Source organism: Gorilla gorilla, chromosome 9, assembly GCF_029281585.2.
Source record: "Gorilla gorilla gorilla isolate KB3781 chromosome 9, NHGRI_mGorGor1-v2.1_pri, whole genome shotgun sequence".
Taxonomy (NCBI): Eukaryota; Metazoa; Chordata; class Mammalia; order Primates; family Hominidae; genus Gorilla; species Gorilla gorilla.
In genome coordinates, this window is record NC_073233.2 from 42,814,196 (window position 1) to 42,834,873 (window position 20,678).

Here is a 20,678-nt window from a genome sequence, read left to right on the forward strand (position 1 = left end):
CAGTGCCAAAGAGGAACAAAGTGGTTCAAAGCATGAGCTGCAGAGTTAGCTCATGACTGACTGTGTTAGTCTGTTTGTGTTGCTATAAAGGAATACCCAAGACTGGGTAATTTATAAAGAAAAGAGGCTTGTTTGGCTCATGGTTCTGTAGGCTGAACAAGAAGTGTAGTTGCCAGCATCTGCCCCAGGTGAGGCCACAGCAAGCCTTCACTCATGGCAGAAGGCAACAGGGGAGCCAGTGTATCACATGGCAAGAGGAAGCAAGAGACAGGGAGGAGGTGGCAGACTTTTTGAAACAACTAGCTCTCTCATACTAATAGAGTGAGAACTAATAGAGTGAAAACTCACTAAAGAGTGAGAGCTCACTCATTACCAAGGGGAGGGAACCAAGCCGTTCATGAGGGATCTGTCCCCATGACTCTACCTTCTACTAGGCCCCACCTCCAACATTGGAGATCACATTTCAACACGACATTTGGAGGGGACAAATATCTAAGCCATATTTTCTGCCCCTGGTACTCCAAATCTCATGTCCTTCTCACATCACAAAATACAATCATTCCTGCCCAATAGTCCCCTAAAGTCTTAATTTATTCCAGCATCAACTCAATCAAAAGTTCAAAGTCTCATCTGAGACTCAAGGCAAGTTCCTTGCACCTATGAGCTTGTAAAATCAAGAATAAGTTATTTACTTATAAGATACAATGGTGGCACAGGCATTGGGTACACATTCCCATTCCAAAAGGGAGAATTTGGCCAAAAGAAAGGGACAGCAGGCCCCACTTGAGTCTGAAACACAGCAGAGCAGACATTAAATCTTAAAGCTCCAAAATAGTCTTTGACCCCATGTTCCACATCCAGGGCATACTGATGCAAAGGATGGGCTCCCAAGGCCCTGGGCAGCTCTGCCCCTGTGGCTTTGAAGGGTTCCAGCCCCTGGGTCTGCTCTCACAGATTGGAGTTGAATGCCTGTGGTTTTTCCAGGCTCAGGGTGCAAGCCGGCGGCTCTACCCTTCTTGGGTCTACAGGGCAAGAACCCCCTTCCCACGACTCCACTAGGAAGTGTCAGGGGCTCCAACCCCACATATCCCCTTGGCACTGCCCTGGTAGAGTCTCTTTGTGGGGGCTCCACCCCTGTGGTAGGCTTCTGCTTGGGAACCCAGGCTTTTCTATACATCTTCTGAAATCTAGGTGGAAGCTGCAAAGCCTCCTTCTCTCTTGTACTCTGTGCACCTGTAGACTTAGCACTATGTGGAAGCCACCAAGGCTTATAGCTTGCTCCCTCCAGAGTAACAGCTGGAATGGTACCTGGGGCACTTTGAGCCACTGCTGGAGCCAGAGAAACTGGGATGTGGGCAGCAGTGTCCTGAGGTAGCACTAGGCATCCCCTGAGCGTGGCCTCCAAAACCATTATTTCCTTTAGGCTTCTGGGCCTGTAATGGGAGGGACTGTCCCAGAGGTTTCTGAAATGACTTCAATGCCTTTTTTAAACTCTGGTCTTGGCTATCAGCACCTGTTTCCCTTTTAGTCATGCAAATCTCTCTAGGAAGTGATTGTTCCACAGCTCTCTTATGTTTCTCTCCTGCAAATGCCTTTTCCTTCTTCACTGCATGGCCAGGCTGCAAATTTTCCAAATTTTTATGCTCTGTTTTCCTTTTAATTATAAGTTCCAACTTTAAGTCATTCCTTTACACCTATTCCTGATCTTAGGCTGTTCGAAGCAGCCATGCCACATCTTGAATGCTTTGCTTCTTATATATTTTTTTTTTTTTTGAGACAGTCTCACTCTGTCACCCAGGCTAGAGTGCAGTGGCACAATCTCAGCTCACTACAACCTCCACCTCCTGGGTTCAAGCTATTCTCCTGCCTCAGCCTCCCAAGTAGCTGGGATTACAGGCGCCCGCCACCATGCCAGGCTAATTTTTGTATTTTTAGTAGAGATGGGGTTTCACCATATTGGCTAGGCTGGTCTCAAACTCCTGACCTTGTGATCCACCTGCCTTGGCCTTCCAAAGTGCTGGGATTACAAGTGTGAGCTACTGCGCCCGCCCTAGAAATTTATTTTACCAGATACTCTAAGTCATCACTCTTAAGTTCAACCTCCCACAAATCCCCCGGGCATGGACACAATACAGACAAATTATTTGCTAAGGCATAAAAAGGGGGATCTTTATTCCAGTTCCCAATAACTGCCTCATTTCCACTTGAGACCACCTCAGCCTGGCCTTTGCTGTCCCTATTTCTATCAGTATTTTAGTTATTACCATTTAACTAGTCTCAAAGAAGGTCCAAACCTTCCCTTGTCTTTTTGTCATCTTTTGAGCCCTGAGCCCTCCAAACTCTTCCAACCTCTGCTCATTACCCAGTTCCAGAGCTGCTTCCACACCTTCAGGTATCTTCATAGCAACATTCTACTCCTTAGCACCAATTTTCTGTATTAGTTCATTTTGCGTTGTTATAACGGAATACCTGAGACTGGGTAATTTATTTATTTAAAAAAAACAAGGTTTATTATTTGGCTTACAGTCCTGCAGGCTGTATATGAAACACAGTACCAGCATCTGCTCCTGGTGAGGCTTCAGGAAGCTTATAACCATGGCAGAAAGGTGATGGGGAGCAGGTGTATCACATGATGAGAGAAGGAAGCAGGAGATGGGGGAAGAGGCACCAGGCTCTTTTAAACAACTAGCTCTCATGTGAATTAATTGAGAACTCACTTATCACCAAGGGGAGGGCACCTAAGCCATTCATGAGGGATCCGCTCTCATGACCCAAACACCTCCTGCTAGGCCCCACCTATAACATTGGAGAAAACATTTCAACATGAGATTTGGAGGGGACAAATATCCAAACCACGTCACTGACCTGGGTTCACATCGTCAGTCTGCCACTTATCATCTTGATATTCTTGGGAAGATAACTTTGCTTCTCTGAGCCTTGGTTTTCTTCTAGAAAATAATAAAACTTGCTTCACAGGAGTGTTAAGAAGAGTAAGTGAGATAATACTTGAAAAGCACTTAATTTTGCATATGACACACAGTAAGGGCTTAAGAATTGTCGCCATCATCATCAATATCATTATCATTATTATTCTCTGCCCAATAAAATGTGTTGGAATCACAGCAGATAATCCAGTTATTTGGATGAGTTTTTCCCACGTCATGGGCTGAGCAGATGAGTTGACAATGGGTGACTGTTGAGTGTCTACCATATACTGGCACTGTTATGGAAGTGTGGGCACAGCTCCTGAGAGTTGCCTAAGTGGGATTATGACCTGTATTTTCCTAATCATCCTACTTAGGAAATCATCCCCCCAGTTGGTGTAAGACAGTAGGCTCTCTTATACACTGTTGCTGGAAGTACAAATGGATGCAATCTTTTTGGAGAGCAACATGGCAGTATTTTTTTTAAGACTTTTTAAAGGCACATTTGGATTGAGTAATTTTCCTTTGCAGAATAATCTGGATATGCTGATAAAATATGCCCAACATGGCATGGATAAATATGTTTGAAACACACACACACACACGTGTGCAAATGAAAGCATCTTGGTCAGGAGATGGTTGGTTACACACAGTGTGTTCACATAGTGGTAGAATATTACGCAGCCTTACAAGTGAGGGAGGTCAATATGTGCTGGTATGAAAAGATGTCCAAAATATACAAAGTGAAACAAAAGCAAGCTGCAGAACAGTAGGAGGGGTATAATCTCTGTGTGGGTTTAAAGGTTTGGATATGTGATTATGTGGATATAGGAACTTTCTGGAAAATCCAGAATATAAATAAAAACCTCAAGGAGCAGTTACCAGTGTGGAGTGAGAATAAGAGATTAGACGAAGAGGACTTGTAACTTTACCTTAAGCCCTTTTTCTGATCTGTTTTAATCTTTGCCTTTAAATGTTTTATAATATAAATACAAAACCAAAAACAATAAGGCAAAATAATCGTCTATTTGGAGTGCAGTTCAGGGGAATGAAGAGTCCTTCGGGATGCCTTGATGACCTTCTAGGGAATTCCTAGATAATCAGTTCTGGAAAGTGATTTGGCAGTTGTTGGAGCAGGAGGTCCTAGAATTGTTTCCTTTTGCTTTGCAGTCTTTCCTTCCCACCAGATTTGCTGTTCTAGTTTCTAGAAGGTTGCCTGCCCCAGTCTTCCTTTTTCTGTCTTCCCACATTCTATAGTTTAAATCAGACAGTTCTATTGTTCACTTCCCTGGAAGGTTGTGAACAAAAAGTTGTTTATGTCCCCTCTGCTTCCAGCATCACAAAGGACCAAGAGCCAGGACCTGGCCAGAATAATGCTGCCTAATGCTGGCTCTCTCCTGTTGCCTCAGCATCTCTGTCCATCAATCCATCCAACAGAGGTAGTACCAACTGGCCAACTTTTAAAAGATATTGAAGGAATAAAACCCAATCAAAGTCTCTCATTATAAGATAACTTATTTAAAGCACCCAACATAATGTGAGCTCTATTTATAATTTTTTATGGTATTGAAAGGTATGGGTGGTGATTGTGTGTATCTGTTGGATGTGGGGGGTCAGGGGATATGGAGATAGCAAAACCACTCTTGACCACGTTTCTGTAAAACTCTATGGAGTTGCAGGAAATATAAAACATCCTTAAACCTTGGTCAGCTTGGGAGGGTACCCTAATGATGTCTTTGGTTCTACCAGGAACAACCGACTTTTAGTGTGCATTTGTATGTATGTGTGCAAAGGAGAGTCTGAAAAATGCACCCTCTTTTCTCTTTTGTTCTTGAAAAACTTGAGCTCTAAAATCAAGAAGTTTGGGTTTGAAACCCTGCTCTACTTTGGGTGTATTATAGTAAGTCTCTGGGTTTTCAGGTGTTTCATCTGTGAAATGGGTTTGGCTCTACCAAGAACAACCGATTTTTAGTGCATGTTGTATGTATTGTGTAAAGGAGCCTGAAAAGTGCACCTTCCTTTCTCTTTTGGTCTTGGGAAACTTGAGCAGCTCTAAAATCGAGAAGTTTGGGTTTGAAATGCAGCTGTACTTTGGTTGAATTAGAGTAACTCTCTGGGTTTTTGGGTGTTTCATCTGTGAAATCGGTTTTATAATGGTACCTATCTCAAAGGGTGGTTGTGGGGATTACACATGTTGACATCTAAACTATGTAGAATCATGCCTAGCACATAGAATTTAATACATGTTAGCTTATTTATAGTTATTATTTTCACCTTCTGCTCCCTACCCCATCCCCACAATTGAACAAATCCCTTTCCTCCTACTTTCCTATTTATTTTTCTTCCTAAATTACCAGTATTTATACAACAATCTAAGAGGTCCTGTGTTTTCCTTCTTTATTTGTATGATAGATGTTCAGATATATTATAGATGAAGTTGAGAAAACGGCCTTGAATGTAGGGAGGTAGTATTGATCTTCTCTTTGTTTCTCCCATCTTTCTCTTTCTCTCCTTCCTGACCACTCATAGCACTTATAATAGTGTGGCCCTGATTATATGTGCCTTGTATTGTCTTTCAGTCATTTAGGTAGGCAGGTTGAGTCATGCCTTATCTTAACAGCATTTTAATTCTAGAGGAGCCAGGTCTTTGGCTCTTTGAAAGACACACTGGCCCTTGCAGACGCCTCATCCCATCTTTGGTGCTATATAAACATGTGTTGTCTTGAACCCCACGTGGTCGGTGGCAGATTCAGTAAGCTCTCACCTCCTGGCCCTCTCTCCCCTGTCCCCTCTAGGGCCAGGAGCTGACTATCCGCCAGATCTCCCTGCTGGGCTTCCGAGACCTAGTCTTGCTGAAGGTGAAGCTGGGTGACCTGCTGCTGCTGGCCCAGTCCAAGCTGCCCTCGTCCATTGTCCAGATGTTGCTCATCTTGCAGGTGAGGCTGTGCTGGAGACTTGCCCCAAGGCAGAGGGAGGGAGCGAGGGAAGAGACTGCCTTTCTGAGATGAGGGCGAAGGAACCTAGTGACCAGAGCACCTTAGCTTGGCTTACTACTATTTAGTTTGTTGGCCCGTGTTCATTCATTCATTCATTTGTTCATTTGAGGTGCATTCACTGAGCACCTGTTAGGTCCTGGTGCTGTGCTTGGTGCCAGGACCACACTGGGGAGTGAGGGAAGCATAGTCTTTCATTCAGGAAGTAGATGCCCTTTTCCCCTCTCCAGTGATGCCAGGGAGCCACAAGTTGCAAGTCACAGCAAAGAATACACTTTGGCCTAGCTTAAGCAGATGAGGAACTCCCTGAAAAGCTCCCAGGGCAGATGGACTTCAGGAGGGATTACAACCAGGAATGAGGCTGTCTCAGGCCATGAAGCCACCATCCTTTCTCTACTTTCTAGTCTCTACTTGTATCTGGGCTACTTTGTCTGTCTTCATCTTATCCTATCTTTCCTGGACTTGGTCTTTTTCTCCCTGCAGGCTTATGCTCTGTGTTTGGTTTGTACCTGATCGAATGTGACACCTCACAGCTGATGTGCTTCCAGTAAGAGACTGCCCAGTGGCTGCCTAGTGTCACTCAATCCCAATTCTAAATCAATACTAGGAATTTGAGCTAACACATATTGGTCCTTGGCTATGTGCCGGGCACAGGCCAAGGACGTTAAGTGTGTTGTTTCCTTAATCAGATAATCCAGACAATCACTGTATGAAGTAGGCATTGTTGTTATTCCCATTTTAGAGGTGAGGAAAATGAAACCTAGTAAGTTGGTGTGCTTGCCTGAGGTTCCTCAGTTAGGAAGAGGCAGTAAGATTTGGAATTATGCACACCATGCTTCCTCCCCAGAGGAAATAATTTAATTGGTCCAGCTTGAGCTAGATGATTCCTCTTTGCCCAATCAGCCATGACCCTTGAATAAGATCAAGCAGTATAAACATGGCCTTGGCAAACTCATTCCTATGGGTGGGGGCACACAATTCTTGACGAGTAGGGTTTTTTGGCTAGGGACACCCCTAAGAGGTGACTACTATGCCTCTTCACCTCTGTAACAAGTTCAGATGCTGCAGCATTAGCTCTGAGCCCTTCCTCAGGGAAGATGGCTTCATCCTTGATCAGGCTAGTGATGACCCCTTGCTGCCCTCACAGCAGTGATGGAATGTCAGGCATTGGGGCTCCAATCCTTCCCCCACATCCCCCAGCTGGTGTTCTCTTTCAGTCCTTGAAGCTGGGCCATCCTTCTGGGCATTCTCCCCCTTTCCTGTAATTAGAGAGGAGGAAGAGTTGCCTAATAGGATGAGGGTGGGTGTAATTGGCCGGAATGCCAGGTCAAGTATTTTTATGGAAGAGATGGAAAAGGAGGGGGATAGAAAAATGCATGTGGCGCTCGGGTCTGAGAAGCCTTAATTAGAGCATGCTTCCTGAATAAGGAGTCTTGAAAATGAACCCTTTGGGATTCTGACAGGAAAATTCGGAAAGTTGGGCTCCCATCTTCCCATATCAGTTTATAATAGTTTAGGGCTGAGAAGCGATTCCTTTGTGTTTTGGGCGGTGGCGGTTTGTTTGGTTTTGTGGGAAGGAGAATTGATCCACTCCTGCAGGTGAAGACTCTCACCTGTTGCTGCTGGAACAGGAGGGCCTGTGTCTATCACATTCCAACATTCCGGGCCCTGTGCCAGGTAGCCCTGCAGCCATATGAGAAAGCTGTCATCATACCCCTGAGTCCCCAAAGACAGGTGAGACTGCTTGCCCAGGAGAATCTACCCTCATGCACTCTGGTCCCCACCCCCATTTGCCCTCCATGGGACGGCCTCAAACTCTTCAGTGGTTTCCAATCAATCTTAGAAAAACAGCCCAAGTCTGTACCCTGGCCTTCAGCATCTCCCACCCTTCCATCCCTGCCTGGAACCTGACTTACCCACTGCTCTGGTCTTCTTGGCTTCTCCTGGCTGCCATGGGATCTTTGTGATCACCATTCCCCCTGCTCAGAACACTTTGTCTTCCGGGGTCCTCAAGCCCCTGTCTAATCAAGGCAGGTCAATGTTTTCTCCTTGCCCTTGTACCCTCAGCACCCAGCACAGTCTTTGGCACATAATAGGTATTAATTAAACACTGTCCAGGGAATATAGCACCAGCTAGTAGAAGGTTGAGCAGGACTGATGCTGGGTCCCTGACCTCACACCCATGTTGGTGACTGTCACGTAGGGCTTCTTCTCTTGGCAGAGGGAAGTACAGTCAAAGAAGCTCTGGGATCATGGCGAATTTCCAGAAAGTCAGGCAAGGAAATGGTTCCTCCTGTGTCTATACCATTATTTTTCCCATCTCACAGCTGAGATGGAGGTTCAGAGAAGGTGGCGACCTTTCTCAAGGTCTTGTACTCATTTATAAGAGAGCTGGATTGCTCCCCATCCCTTAGCCCTTGTCTTCCTACCTCCACTTAGCCTTTCTAGGCAACTACTGCCTCCCTTCTGCAGTCTCCCAGGGTACTCGGAAACGCCCCACAGGCATCCTACAGATCATTAAAGATCGTCCCTCTCTCCTGCAGGGCATCTGGCATCACTTCCCCTGAGGGCTTCCTGGGAATGTTGCCTTTGGCCCATGTTCTTCCTTGCCAGGAGCTCTAGAGCCTGGGGCTGGGGGTGTGACTGTGAAGAACCCGGATCTTTCCCCGGCCCAAGTCCATCTTGAGCAGCAAGGGCGATGGCCTCTGGATCTGAATGGAACTTCCAGGTGGCACTGCCCTGGGGCCATATCTGCTACAGGAAATTTGGGCCTCGGTACTTAGAATTGTCCATTCTCTCCCTAGACATGCACTTTCCACAGTGCCATGAGACCTGGGGCTGATATTTTTCAAAACTACCTGACCCTACTACAGAGAAAAGAGCTCTTTCTTAGGCCTTCAGCTCCGTCTTTTCTGTCGCTCTTCCACAATGTCCCTGACCCAACTCCACCCTTCCCAAGTTGTACAAATACTCCTACAGTAGGCCATGTGCTCTGCCTTCAAACTGCCCCAGTGAGAGGCAGAATCAGAGATATTGACCACTGCGAAGATCTGTTTCCTCCCAGCTGATGCAGACAGGTCCTGAGACCACCGGAATGGTGCATTCTCAGGGGCCCCAGCCAGGCAGGGTGTGCAGCCTGTACTCAGAGGACCCTGAGCTTGGTTTTATTTTCTCCCATCAGCATTTGACATTCTTAATGATTTTTGAACACGAGGCCCTGCATTTTCATTTTACGCTGGACCACACAAATTCCATAGCTGTTTGGCAGCCAAGCCAAGGGCTGAGGACAGCACCTTCCTAGAGGGCTGTGCACAAGCCAAGTTCTCAGCAGCAACTTTTCTGAGAGAAAACCATCCAGCTCCAAATAACGTGTTCATTATCCATTTTCTTCCCACCTTTTACCACTTCTCCTTTTTCTGTGGTCCCTCCCTGTTTAGCAGGTATGGAAGGTTTGGGGGAGAAGCCACTCATTTTCTCTGCATCTCTTCTGGCCCTGTTTCTACCTCCAAATCTGCACCATAGCCCCGTCCTCAGCTTCCTTGTATTTCCTGAAGCTGTGTCCTCTCTCCCCCAGCCCCTGGCCGCACCCATCTCAGTGTAATGGTACCATAAAGGGGCCAAGGAAGAGCCTGTTTCCTTGGCAGCTTACATCTCCCCCTGGGATTGCCAACATGCAGGAGTCAGCCCTTCCTGCCTCATTACCTGAACAGCTTCCCCTTCAATCCCTGAAACACTGCACTGGAGTGGAGTCTACTTTGAAAGTGAAAGTGATTTAGAGTCTACTCCATTTCGAGAATTTGCATGTTAACCCCTTGGGCTGGGCACAGCCCCATGGAGATTTGTTTCTTTCCTGACCAGGCCCCTCTCCTGCCAGGTGGTCTTTGCTTCTTTGCAGCCCCTCAACATGACAGCATGTTTGAGTCCTTTCCAGCAAGAAGCTGAACTCCCCAGGAGTCTGCCAGTTTTCTAGAAAACATTGGTTACTGGCTCCTTTCTGGTTTTGACCATTCTTTACTCAGGGCTTAGCTTTGAGGACTCCTGTCATGCCGGGGTTTTTAATTGGCTCTTCATCTTGGTGCTAAAACTATTCCTGGCTCAAAAAGAATTATCCCTTTCTCTTATAGCCCTGAACTTTTCCATATTCTTTCCTCTCTTCTTTTCTAGCATGTTAGCAAGTGGCAGAAGAGGGGATCAGAGCCAGATAGCCTGGGTTCCAGTTCAGGGTTTTTGCCATTTACTGGCTGTGTTTTTCTGCTCAAGGTATTTAAGCTCTCTGGGTCTTTAGTTCTTCATCCACAGAAGGGGGATAATAAGAGCACCTTCCTCTTTGCATTGTCAGGAGACCTCCGTGCATTAATATATGTTAAATGTCTCTGTGCTGTTTATGAACCAGTCACGATGACAGTATGGGTAGGATTATTGTCTTTGAGACCAGCCAGATCTCAGCCTTGGAGGTGGGACACCCACACTGCATTGGTGGCCCAGTGGGAGAGGCTGCTGTGGTACTAACCATGCACAGTTCTAATTGCAGTGACCCATGACAAGTGACTAAGGCTTCAGGCCTCAGTTTCCTTCATCCTAACTGCAAGGATGCTGCCTGCCAGCAACACAGCCTTGTACATTGGAGGAGGACAATCAGGATTTGTTGAGTGAGAACCTGCTGGTCACGGCAATGAACACTGACCTTTGTGTATCTTGGCTGTTCATTTTCCAGAGTGTTCACGAGCCCACAGGCCCAAGTGAGAGTTATTTGCAACTGGAGGAGCTGGTGAAGCAAGTGGTTTCTCCTTTCCTCGGCATCAGCGGGGACCGTAGCTTCTCAGGCCCCACGTACACGCTGGGTAAGGAGTGCAGCTCTCAAGTTGTCAAGAGGCCCAATGATCATGATACCAGCACTGTTTAACTGAGCACTGTTTAACTGAGCACTGATACCAGCACTGTTTAACTGAGCACAGCCTTTTGCTTCCTGTGTGGGTCAGTGCAAATCCGTGCATCTTAAGCACTCACGTTCCTGGCCTCTGGAGGTTGCAGTAACCTTCTCCCCTTGATGATTCCTCCCCAAGGACCGATACTGTGCCTTTGCGGTGGTGCTTGTCTGATCCACATCTTTGATCAGTGGCTTTGATCATTTTGGTGCGCCTAGGACATTAATCTTTCTGTATCTGACACCAGAAACTGTGCTTTGTTACACCCTCCCTCTGGTTGAGTAGAGAAACCTCCTGAGATAGATTTCCCTTTGAAACCAACTGGAAATGTCAGGCCAACTTGTATGCATGGCCAGATGTTATCGAGTTGCTGTCTCCCACTCCATTTCTGTAGGTACCACCACATGGCAAGGAAAGGGGCTCTTGCATTTGGGGACAAATCCTGTTGGGGCCTTTTTTTGATGGCTGTAAACCTAGCATCAGTGAGTGTCAGGCTCTGTACCAGGCACCATGGAAGATCTGGAGATGAATCAGATCTGTTCCTTCTCTCAGTGACACTGCAGTCTAGATGGGTTCAGTACAAATATCTCTATAATATAATACAAAATAGCTCTCAGACCAGTCTTTGTAGAAATAGCTGTATGATAAGGCTTCCAATAATTATAATAATAAAAAACCCAGTTATTGTCTGACATATAAACGCTCAAAATGCAGAAATGTTTTATTCATTGTTCTGTCCCCAGGAATGGTGCCTGGCGTATAGTAGGCACTCAAAAAATGTTAGATGATGGCAGCAATGGTACTTCAGGGCCAGGGGAGCCAGCACCCATGGAGGGATGCAGAGGCGGAAATTGATTACTCAAATTGGGAACCTGATGCCCCTCTTCTCACTTTAATGGAGTTGTAGTGGTTGAGCTTCAAAGAAAGGAGCGTCCTCCAGTGAGGTTCCTGCCCCTTCCTGGGCCTCTCTACCACAGCAAGAGCCAGGGCCAGCTGGCAGTTTTCACCACCCTGCTCATGTTTTTCTGGAGACACCAGCTTAACCACAGCCACCACAGATCGGAGGGTGCTGGCCCCAGCCTGCTGCCTGCTGGTTCTTCTCCTTCCTCCCTACCTTCCTCATTCATTCCTCCCAGGAGCTGGAATGAGCCAGAGTTTCAATGACACTGAAGGAAAACAGTCTTCTGCAGCCCCACTCTGAGCTGGGTGCCATGTTGCTGCAGTCTCCCTGGAGTCCACCTTCCTGCTGGCTCAGCTCACTGAATTTTGGGGGACCGGGGCATCCAGGGAGCTGTCGATGTCAGCAGGTTAGCTGGGCCATGGCAGGAACGCCACCATTGTTTGGGCCTAATGCCAGTGTAGAGGAAGAAAAACAGTTTTTCTTCCAACTCTCCTAAGCTCTTAGTTGGAACAGACCCCTGTAACACATTAACAGGAGAAAAACAAACAGCAGCTTATTAAAACTGTATGTTTCATACATACATGGGTCACACCCAGGGAGTTAGTAGTTCTTAAATACATGGCTTTGAATTCCAGCTTATATAGCATCTTCAACAACAAAACATAAATTTCTAGAGAAGTGATAAGGCAAAGAAAAACAACTTTGAGTCTTCAGGGGTGGCAGCTTGTGGCAAGGGAAATAGATGGCAGATAAGGGCTGGTTAGTGAGGCTTGTTCATGTAGGTTTCTCTGTTGGCATTGCTGGCTGATAAGGGTCTAAAATTGTCTTCAGTGGTTAACCTTTGCTCTCCCTGGTAGAAGTGAGATGGGATACCGTTTGTCTTTATACATCTATATCCTGCCTTTAAGCAAATAGAGGGAGGACAGAGAGCTTCCTGTATCTGCTTCTTAACTGCCTTCAGTTCATAAATCCTTATGCCCAAGAGGCATATTTTGTGGTGGCATATTCTGGTGTCCTATCCCAGGAACGAGAGTCAATTGGGAAGTTTGTTCAGTGAGGACTCACTCTAAGAGGGGATAGCTTTAGCTTTCCAGCTAAAATAAGAATAATGCACACTTTTGCCAAATTATAAAGCAAAAGACTCAAGGTTTTATTCTTGTACCTAGGACAGTCCCTGCCTCTGGAGAGTTGTCGCACTAGGGGTGGGGAGGGAAGGATGTGACCCTCTTTTTGGTTAATTTTAAATTATCATTTCAGCAAATGTGTACTAAGACCCTGTCCTGGCACACTGGGAGGTGCCATAGCTCTATCTGTAAATGAAGCCAACCCATCCCTGCCCTCCAGTGCATACAGCCCAGGGAAGAAGTCACAAACAGGGCAGTGTCTCATCAGTGTACACATGTTCTGAGGGGGAAAGTACAGGGGCCACGGGTCCCAGGGCACACGGACTTCATCTTGACTAGGGAATCAGGGAAGACTACCTGGAGGAAGTAATGATGTCTGTGATGGGACCTGCAGGATGAATATAAGTTAGCTGAGTAAACAGAGAGGGATGACTATCCCCAGGCCAAGGGGAGGAGCTTGGGAGGGTCTGGAGGACAGGAGGTGAGCAAGAGGAAGGAGCGTTAGAGGAACTGAAAGGGCTTCAGAGTTGCAAGGAAGCTGATGGCAAGGGGAGCTACTGGACACAGACCTCGTCCTGGGCATGGTGCTGGGGGTGCTGGATGCTGGACCATGGAGCAGACACTGCTGTTCCCAGGTTTACAGGGGAAGCAAGTGAGGATTAAGGTAACATGGAGCCAGGATTCCAATGCCTCAAGCTGTGGATACTTTATCAGCTGCCCCACATGCTCTACCGTCACCCCCACCCCCACTGACCGCTGCCAACTTTGAGGAGGTGACTTTATTAAGGGACAGCCCAGGAGGTGTTCCTTAGCCCAAGAGGGATCCTAAGCCAGACATTTCACCCCATGTCTCTGGATACTAAGAAGCTAAAATGGTCACAGCAGTGCCCATCCTGACTGAGGACACTGCTTTCCAGATAAAGAGACGACTCTCAGGGCCTCCGTCTACCCCTTAGTAAAAGGTTTATTTTGCCTGTGGGAGGGGAGCATTGAGATCGCTGGCTGAAGTAAAAACTAAGGAGTTGGGTTGGGGATGATAAACCCCTTTACCTATGGGAGGGCTTTGCCGTGGCTCACTTGGGCCGGAGGATAGGTAGGCGTGGTCGCAGGTAGGCGTGGTCGCAGGTAGGCGTGGTCACAGGCAGCGGAGGGTAGTGGGGGCCACCCATCCCTTCAGAAGCCACCACTCACCCTGGATTACTGACCAGGGTTTTGACGCGTAACTCATTCCATCCTCCAAGGTACTGTTGTGCTTTCAGTCTCCAGGTCACCCGCAGGGTAGGTGACCAGAGCCAGAGAAGCGGTTTATTCCCGGGGCTCCGCACTGCACCCACGCGCCCGCGCCTGTGTTTGACTGCAGGAGGATTCTCGGGAGGTGTCCCTTCCTGCCAGCCAGGCCTCACCCCTGGGTATGCATAGGTCAGAGGCCCATGATGAGAGTGAGAGAGAATGTGCCGCCCTCTCCAAAGCAGCCACTTTTCTGCAACAGTGGGAGTTGCTGAGGGGGGAGGAAGAGGATAGTGAAACTTTTTTTAAAAGGCCGACTCCTCAGAGGCTGGCCTTTGCCCCATCTTTCAAGTCCCCGAAGTCTCCAGGCTGTTTCCCTGATGTTTGCAGGGCCCTCCCGAGCACACACTCAGCAGCACGCTCGACTTCTCCCACACAAAGGCCCTGGCCTCCCACAGGCCTCCGTCCATTGTGTCTGCCTGGGGGAGGGCCCTTCTCCTTCAGGATACTGTAACTTCTCTGCGTGACAAGCCAGCATTCACGGCTTTCAGGTGCCAGCCTGGAGAGGGACGCCCACCACGGGCTTGGTGTGCTGGGGTCACAATGGCCTTATTATGGCGGTCGCTCCGGTGGGGCCTGGCCAGGGAGCCTGGGAGATCAAAAGCCTGGGAACCAAGTCCCCAACAAAGGACCCGAGGACGGCCTTATCCAGGCTTTGCTTCTCTCTGGGGGTTTGAAAGGAGCTGCTCTTGCTGGCTCCGGTGCAGGGGATGAATGCCAGTGAATGCCAGTGTTCAGCAGGGCTCCTGGTGAGTGAGGAGGGAATAAAGCCTCCCCTTGGCCTCACCCCGTGTGAAAGGGAAGAGGAGGAGGCAGAGGTGGCCTGGAGATGCCAGCTGAAATGGCAGGACCCGGCCCTCTTCCCGCTAAAAGGGCACCACTGCAAGGGAAGGGCTGGTTTGGAGCCCCAGGGGGTACCCACAGGATAATCAGTCCCTTAGTGGGAGATTCCCTTCCCTGGGTGACAGGGCCCTGCCTTCCCGGGAGCAGAGAAGAAAAAGGTTGGGGAGGAGAACAAGAAGCAAGAGTGTCGGTCGCTGTCTGCCAGCCCCGGGCCTGGCGTTCAGTTTTAAGGCCTCCCAAGGGGCCCAGCAGGCCTGACCTCCCAGTGGGGACACAGCTGACGCACTTGTCTGAGGCTTGGCTCTGGAGTCTGGCGGGAACTTAGCAAGGAAACGCTGTCTGCCCGGGGGACTCAACACAGCCTTGCGGTCCCTGTGGTCCTGGCTCTGCCCACACCCAATCTTGGGAATGAAAACATTCCACCCAGAAAGTAGAAGGAAGAGCTGTAGCCTCTCCTGTGAGTCATCAGCAGGGGGAGAGAGGCTGAGGCAGCTGTGGAGAGAGCAGGGCCTTAGAAACCACAAGAGCTGGGGCTCAGCTGTGTGGCCTGGAGCAACTTCTGAGCCACAGAGGGCTAAGCACAGAGGCCCTGTCCTTCCATTCAGGATCAGCAGGAGGAAGAAGCTGCCCTGTCTCAGGGAAGGGCCAGGTAGAGCTGCCTGCTATGTTATGGACGCCCAGCTAAAGGCGGCCTGGCGTCCGTGGAATCACTCCCCGGGGAGGTTGTGTGTACCTCCCCAATCCCTCCCCTGGATCCCAAACCACATCCTTGGCCTTGCCTTGCTGTATTGCCATGTCCTATTTCTCAGCCTCTCCCTTACACTGAGCTTGCTCGTTGAGAGCAGGGATTTTGTATCCCAGGACCTGGCACAGACCTCTCCTGTGAGTGAGTGGTTCAGTCTGTAAGTCAAGCCTAGAGAAGCACAGCCCATCTGAAATAGGCTTTCTTTGTGACTTCTCTTCCTTCTCCTCTGAATTTCCAGGGTGCTGTCGTCTGTATCTCTGACCTGACATTTGCCACACTGACCTGTTCTAACAGTTATCTGTGTGTGTGGGTCATGAGCTGGGCCTGTGCTGTCAGCTCTGGGTTTGAGTCCTGGTTTCATCACTAACTATGACTGTAGTTATTCCACATCTCAACTTCAGGTTCTTCTGCAAAGTGGTTAGAAGCCATCAGTGGAGCACCTCCTTTTTGGTACAGTACCTAGCATATCATAGATGCTTAGTAAATAGTTCCTCCAAGAACTCGTGCCCCTGACATGTGAACATACATGCATGGAGGTACACAAGTGTGCTGGGCTCAAGCCCCTGTTGGGGGCCCCACATCAGATTTATGTTTCTTTTCTTCTCTGCAGCTAGTGCAGCATTTTGCATGTACAGGTAGTAGTGTTTGTTGAAGGTGGGGACAGGTGGTGGTGTGGTCTCCTCCTCCAGGGCAGCCCCCCTCTGGCTCCAGCTCTTGGCCTGTGAGCAGCCAGAGTGGCTTCTCTTGTCCATTTGCTGCCTGGGCCCTCCAAGGATCATTGGAGACACCTTTCCCTGGCTCATCCCAGTGGGCTGGGACCTGCGGAAATCATCTGACGAATTCTCATTTCCTACAAAGATGCTGCATGTGTCTGCCAAGCAAGTTGATTTCCTGTTCTCTCGATTTACCCTCTGTCCTCTCTGGTCCCAGCCTTTCTTCCAAGTTTCAGCCATGTTATAAAATCTAACATTAATACTGTATCTTTCCAGATACCCCTTCCCCAAAGAGAGGAGTCCCCCATACTCTTATAAAACATTATCGAGGCCGGGCACAGTGGCTCATGCCTGTAATCCCAGCACTTTGGGAGGCCAAGGCAGGCGGATCATGAGGTCAGGAGTTCGAGACCATCCTGGCTAACACAGTGAAACCCTGTCTCTGCTAAAAATACAAAAAATTAGCTGGGTGTGGTGGTGGGCACCTGTAGTCCCAGCTACTCTGGAGGCTGAGGCAAGGGAATTGCGTGAACCCAGTAGGCAGCGCTTGTAGTGAGCCAAGATCACGCCACTGCACTCCAGCCTGGGCAACAGAGCGAGACTCCGTCTCAAAAAAAAAAAAAAAAATAACAAAAAACAAAACAAAACATCAAAATCTCTAGCAACATTAGAAATAATGTCACTACTGTCTACCTCTTTGACCCTCCCCTTTGCACAAACCCCTCCTGGCAGATAGGTACCCAGTCTCAGAGGCCCAGACATCTGCATGCAGCAAATGCTCCCTAAACAGGTCTCGTCCTGTCTCTTGCTAGACTGGTTGTAGGGTTCAGGTCCCCACATGGGTTTCCCAGCAGCAATCTGAAGTGTGTACTTCTATCAGCAGTGAGAGAGAAATGAATTGTTCTCAAGGGCATTTTTTTTTTAAGGACAGTTTTTCAATGGGATCCTTGCTGCTCTGAACTCTTCTGGTGCTTCTGTTTTATAGTTATTGATTTTGGAGATCATAAAAGTAATACAGGTATTATAAGAATGTGGGAACATTATAGAAATGTGTAACTTGGAGAGTACGAGCGTCCATGCTTCAGAAAGAACCGCTGCCAATGCCTGGCGTATTCTTGGTTGCTCCTTGGCGTTTTGTCTCTTATCTCCAAAGAGGGGCGCCAGTGTCAGCTTCTTGTCTAGCATCTGCTGGGGGGCAGTGTTTGCTATTACTTGACTTCAGTGGGTGGGCCGCTTCAAGGAACATGTCTTCTGAGGGCAGCAGCAGTCACCTGAGACACAGCAGCGTGTAGTGGGGAAAGTCTGGGCACTGCCATCTAGAACCCAAGAGAAACGGGGCTGAGCCTCAGTCTTCCTCATCTGTGCAGTGGGCATACGAAGAACAACTCTGTTTTGGAGGGAGATTGGGTGGGAACACACTCTACACTCTAAATTCTATGTAATATCCTTTGATTTTGAAAAATTGTTATTGTCACCACCAAACAGGCCCCTTGGGCTTCTGAGCCAGTAGACTCAAGATTTAGTCCAAAGGGTTAGAATTTCATTCTCTTCATTATTTATACACACACACAACAGTCCGATGACGGGAGCTGCTGTGAGCTTTGCAGATGGATGTAGGCAGGTCTTGCTGTGATCTCCTTCCAGGAGCAGTGGCTCTAGAAGTGGCTGACACACGTGTCTAGGACCCTCCAGATCCACTGGAAGAGCAGAGAGTAAACTAAAGCAGCATGAGCCACGTGTCCCCATGGGCCAGTCTGTGAACAGCATGGTTTGCTTTCCTCTTGGAAAGTGGGGTGTTCCCCCTCCTGTCCAAGTGTGGTGGAAATACTGATACCATTGGGCCCCACTCCCTTTCTCCCCACAGCATTGTCCTGCCTGGCTGGCAGAGGGAACACCTTTCTCTTGGGTCTTCAGGGTGTCAGAGATATGGGCACTGTGGAAGGCAGAGACAGGTGAAATGGTGTATGTGACTGGGAAGCTGGGAAGAGGTGTGCTCTGGCAGAAAGGGAGGCTGAAAAGAAGAGGAGGCCCAGAACAGAATCCACCCATCCCCCAGCCCTCTGAAGCTGTGTTTCTCCCATGGCCGTGCCTTCAAATTTACTCTCTCCCAGGCCAGACCGGTTGCAGTGGCTGGACCATCCCACGCCTCTGCCTCTCTCAGGTCCAGAGCCGCTCAGCTCGTGACATGATACCAGGCCTAGGTGGCAGAGGAGGCAGCACTGCCTCAAGAGGAGCATGAGTTGGGGGACTTCTCTGGGACCAAGGGACCCAGCCTTGTCATGGTGCTTACTCTATTCCAAACTCTGTGCATGTTTCTGCCCTAGCGCAGCCCATGTGAAGGTGGGAGAGCAGAGGCCCTGGGAGCTGGGGTGTTGCTGTCAGATTTGCTTCCTCTCTTGGGACTCTACTCCCGAGGCTTCAGTTATCTGAGTTTTTTGGTTCTTCTCCTGCCTCTCTGACCCACCCTAGGGTTTCCTTCCTTCTGGAAAGGCAATGGGGCTTACCCGGTTTTTGGAGGCTGCCATCTGTGCTCCAGTCCCAGCTTTGCCTCTTCTTTGCAATGTTGAACAAGTTATTTAACCTCTCTGTGCTTTAGTTTCCCCATCTGTAAGGTGGCAGTGGTGATAGCAGTACCCAGCTCATTGGGTTGAGAGGATTTAATTATTCACAGATACAAGATGCTCAGATCAGCACCGAACATTCTTAAGTGCTATCCTGTGTGTTAGCTCTTAATACTTCAGCCCCTCTGAAAGTAGTGCTGTTAGCCCTTCTCATGTTATCCACCCAGCACAGGTGTACACACGGGAATAATGTAGTCCTTTACCCCATCTTCATTTTCAGAGAGGTCACATTTACTCGGAGGGCCCCAGCCATTACTAAGTTCCAGAGGACTTTGATTTTCATATCCTAAAATGTTTTCTTCTTGTCGTAAAATGCCCACATATGGAATGAAAATTTTAAAGACGTATCAATAAAAAGATAATGAAATTTTAAAAATCACCGGGTAATACCTTTACCCAGAGATGATAACTAGATATTTTGATGTAGCGTTTCCCAGTTTTTATACACAGGTGTGGTGGGTGAGTACAACACCCAGTATAACCCCAGTTTTGCTTAAAAAGGGACAAAATGCATATAATACTGTTGTTTATATTCTGCTTTTGTCGCCAAATATTATCAACATTTCTCACTGTCCTTAAATATTATTTGAAAATGACCAAATTTCTGTCTTTAGATAGAAACTTCTTTTCCCAGCTCAAAACTGCATGTCTGTCGGCCGGTGGAGGTTGCCCCTTCAGCATCTCAGACGCGATGTGGCCAGGACCCGGCGCTGGGTCTCACGAGCTGCCTCCTCTGCATCCTCCCCATCCTTCGCCCCTCCCCCAAGTCTGCCGTTCCTTTGTTCTGTCCCACAGCTCCTCCTCCCTGCCCCGCTCCCATGATCTCTTAGTTGTGGGGTTCTGTAGTATCTCTGTAGTATCTCTGTGGTGTCTCCAGCGGTCATCCTCACCTTACTGTCATCACCACAACTCTACTTCCTTTCTTGATCACCTCTCACTTTGACACTGATGTTAGCATTACCTTTTTTCACATGCTATCCCTATTTATTATAGAATATAATACCTGAGCCTTCTCCCTGGCTTTCCTTGCTGCTGGCCTCGCTGGCTCCAGCCCATTCTGCCACACTTCTGCCCAAGGAAGCTTCCTGAGCACAGTACATCCTGCCCTATGACCTTCGATGTCAACTGCGTCCCCGCAGCTGTGCTGTGACCTGGTACCACAGGTGCTTCCATCTGCCTGCCGGGGCACCTCTCCTGGAGTCTGTTCCAGCCAGGCTGTGACCTGATGGTGCACCTGTCTCAGCAGCTTTCTCAGGCTGCTGCCATTGCTCAGAACTCTGTCACCCCTTTCCCGCTTCTGGGAGTTCTGCCATCCTAAAGGTCCATCTCCAGTGTACATCCTCCAGGCAAGTTTCCTATCTTCAGATGGGCATGCTTTTTCCGGCCCTTGAAGCCCCTCCACTTGGCTCATCCTTCCCTTAAGGTATTTCACCTACCCTAGTTATCTGTGGGCCTTGGATGGGCAGCTAGAAGAGCAAGGGTCTGGAGAGAGACAGAGATTGTTTGAGTCCCAGCTTAAACTACCTTCTATCTATATGACCTTGGGTAAGCTATTCCCTCTCTGAGACTCAGTTTTCTCATCTGGAAAGTGGAAACTGATAC

General features: G+C 48.4%; 1 protein-coding gene across 12 annotated transcripts in view; it reads left to right on the plus strand.

Annotated features, from left to right (window-relative positions):
• PRR5L (proline rich 5 like) overlaps positions 1-20,678 on the plus strand; it is a 171,980-nt gene that overhangs the window by 147,354 nt on the left and 3,948 nt on the right. For 9 of the 12 annotated variants that reach the window (XM_019036949.4, XM_055355541.2, XM_063711069.1 and 6 more), the window contains 2 exons: positions 5,720-5,860; positions 10,632-10,758. In XM_019036949.4, the coding sequence (XP_018892494.2) occupies positions 5,720-5,860; positions 10,632-10,758 (268 nt within the window). The remainder of the gene's footprint in view (positions 1-5,719; positions 5,861-10,631; positions 10,759-20,678) is intronic. The other 3 variants (XM_063711074.1, XM_063711073.1, XM_055355550.2) reach the window with 2 other exon arrangements.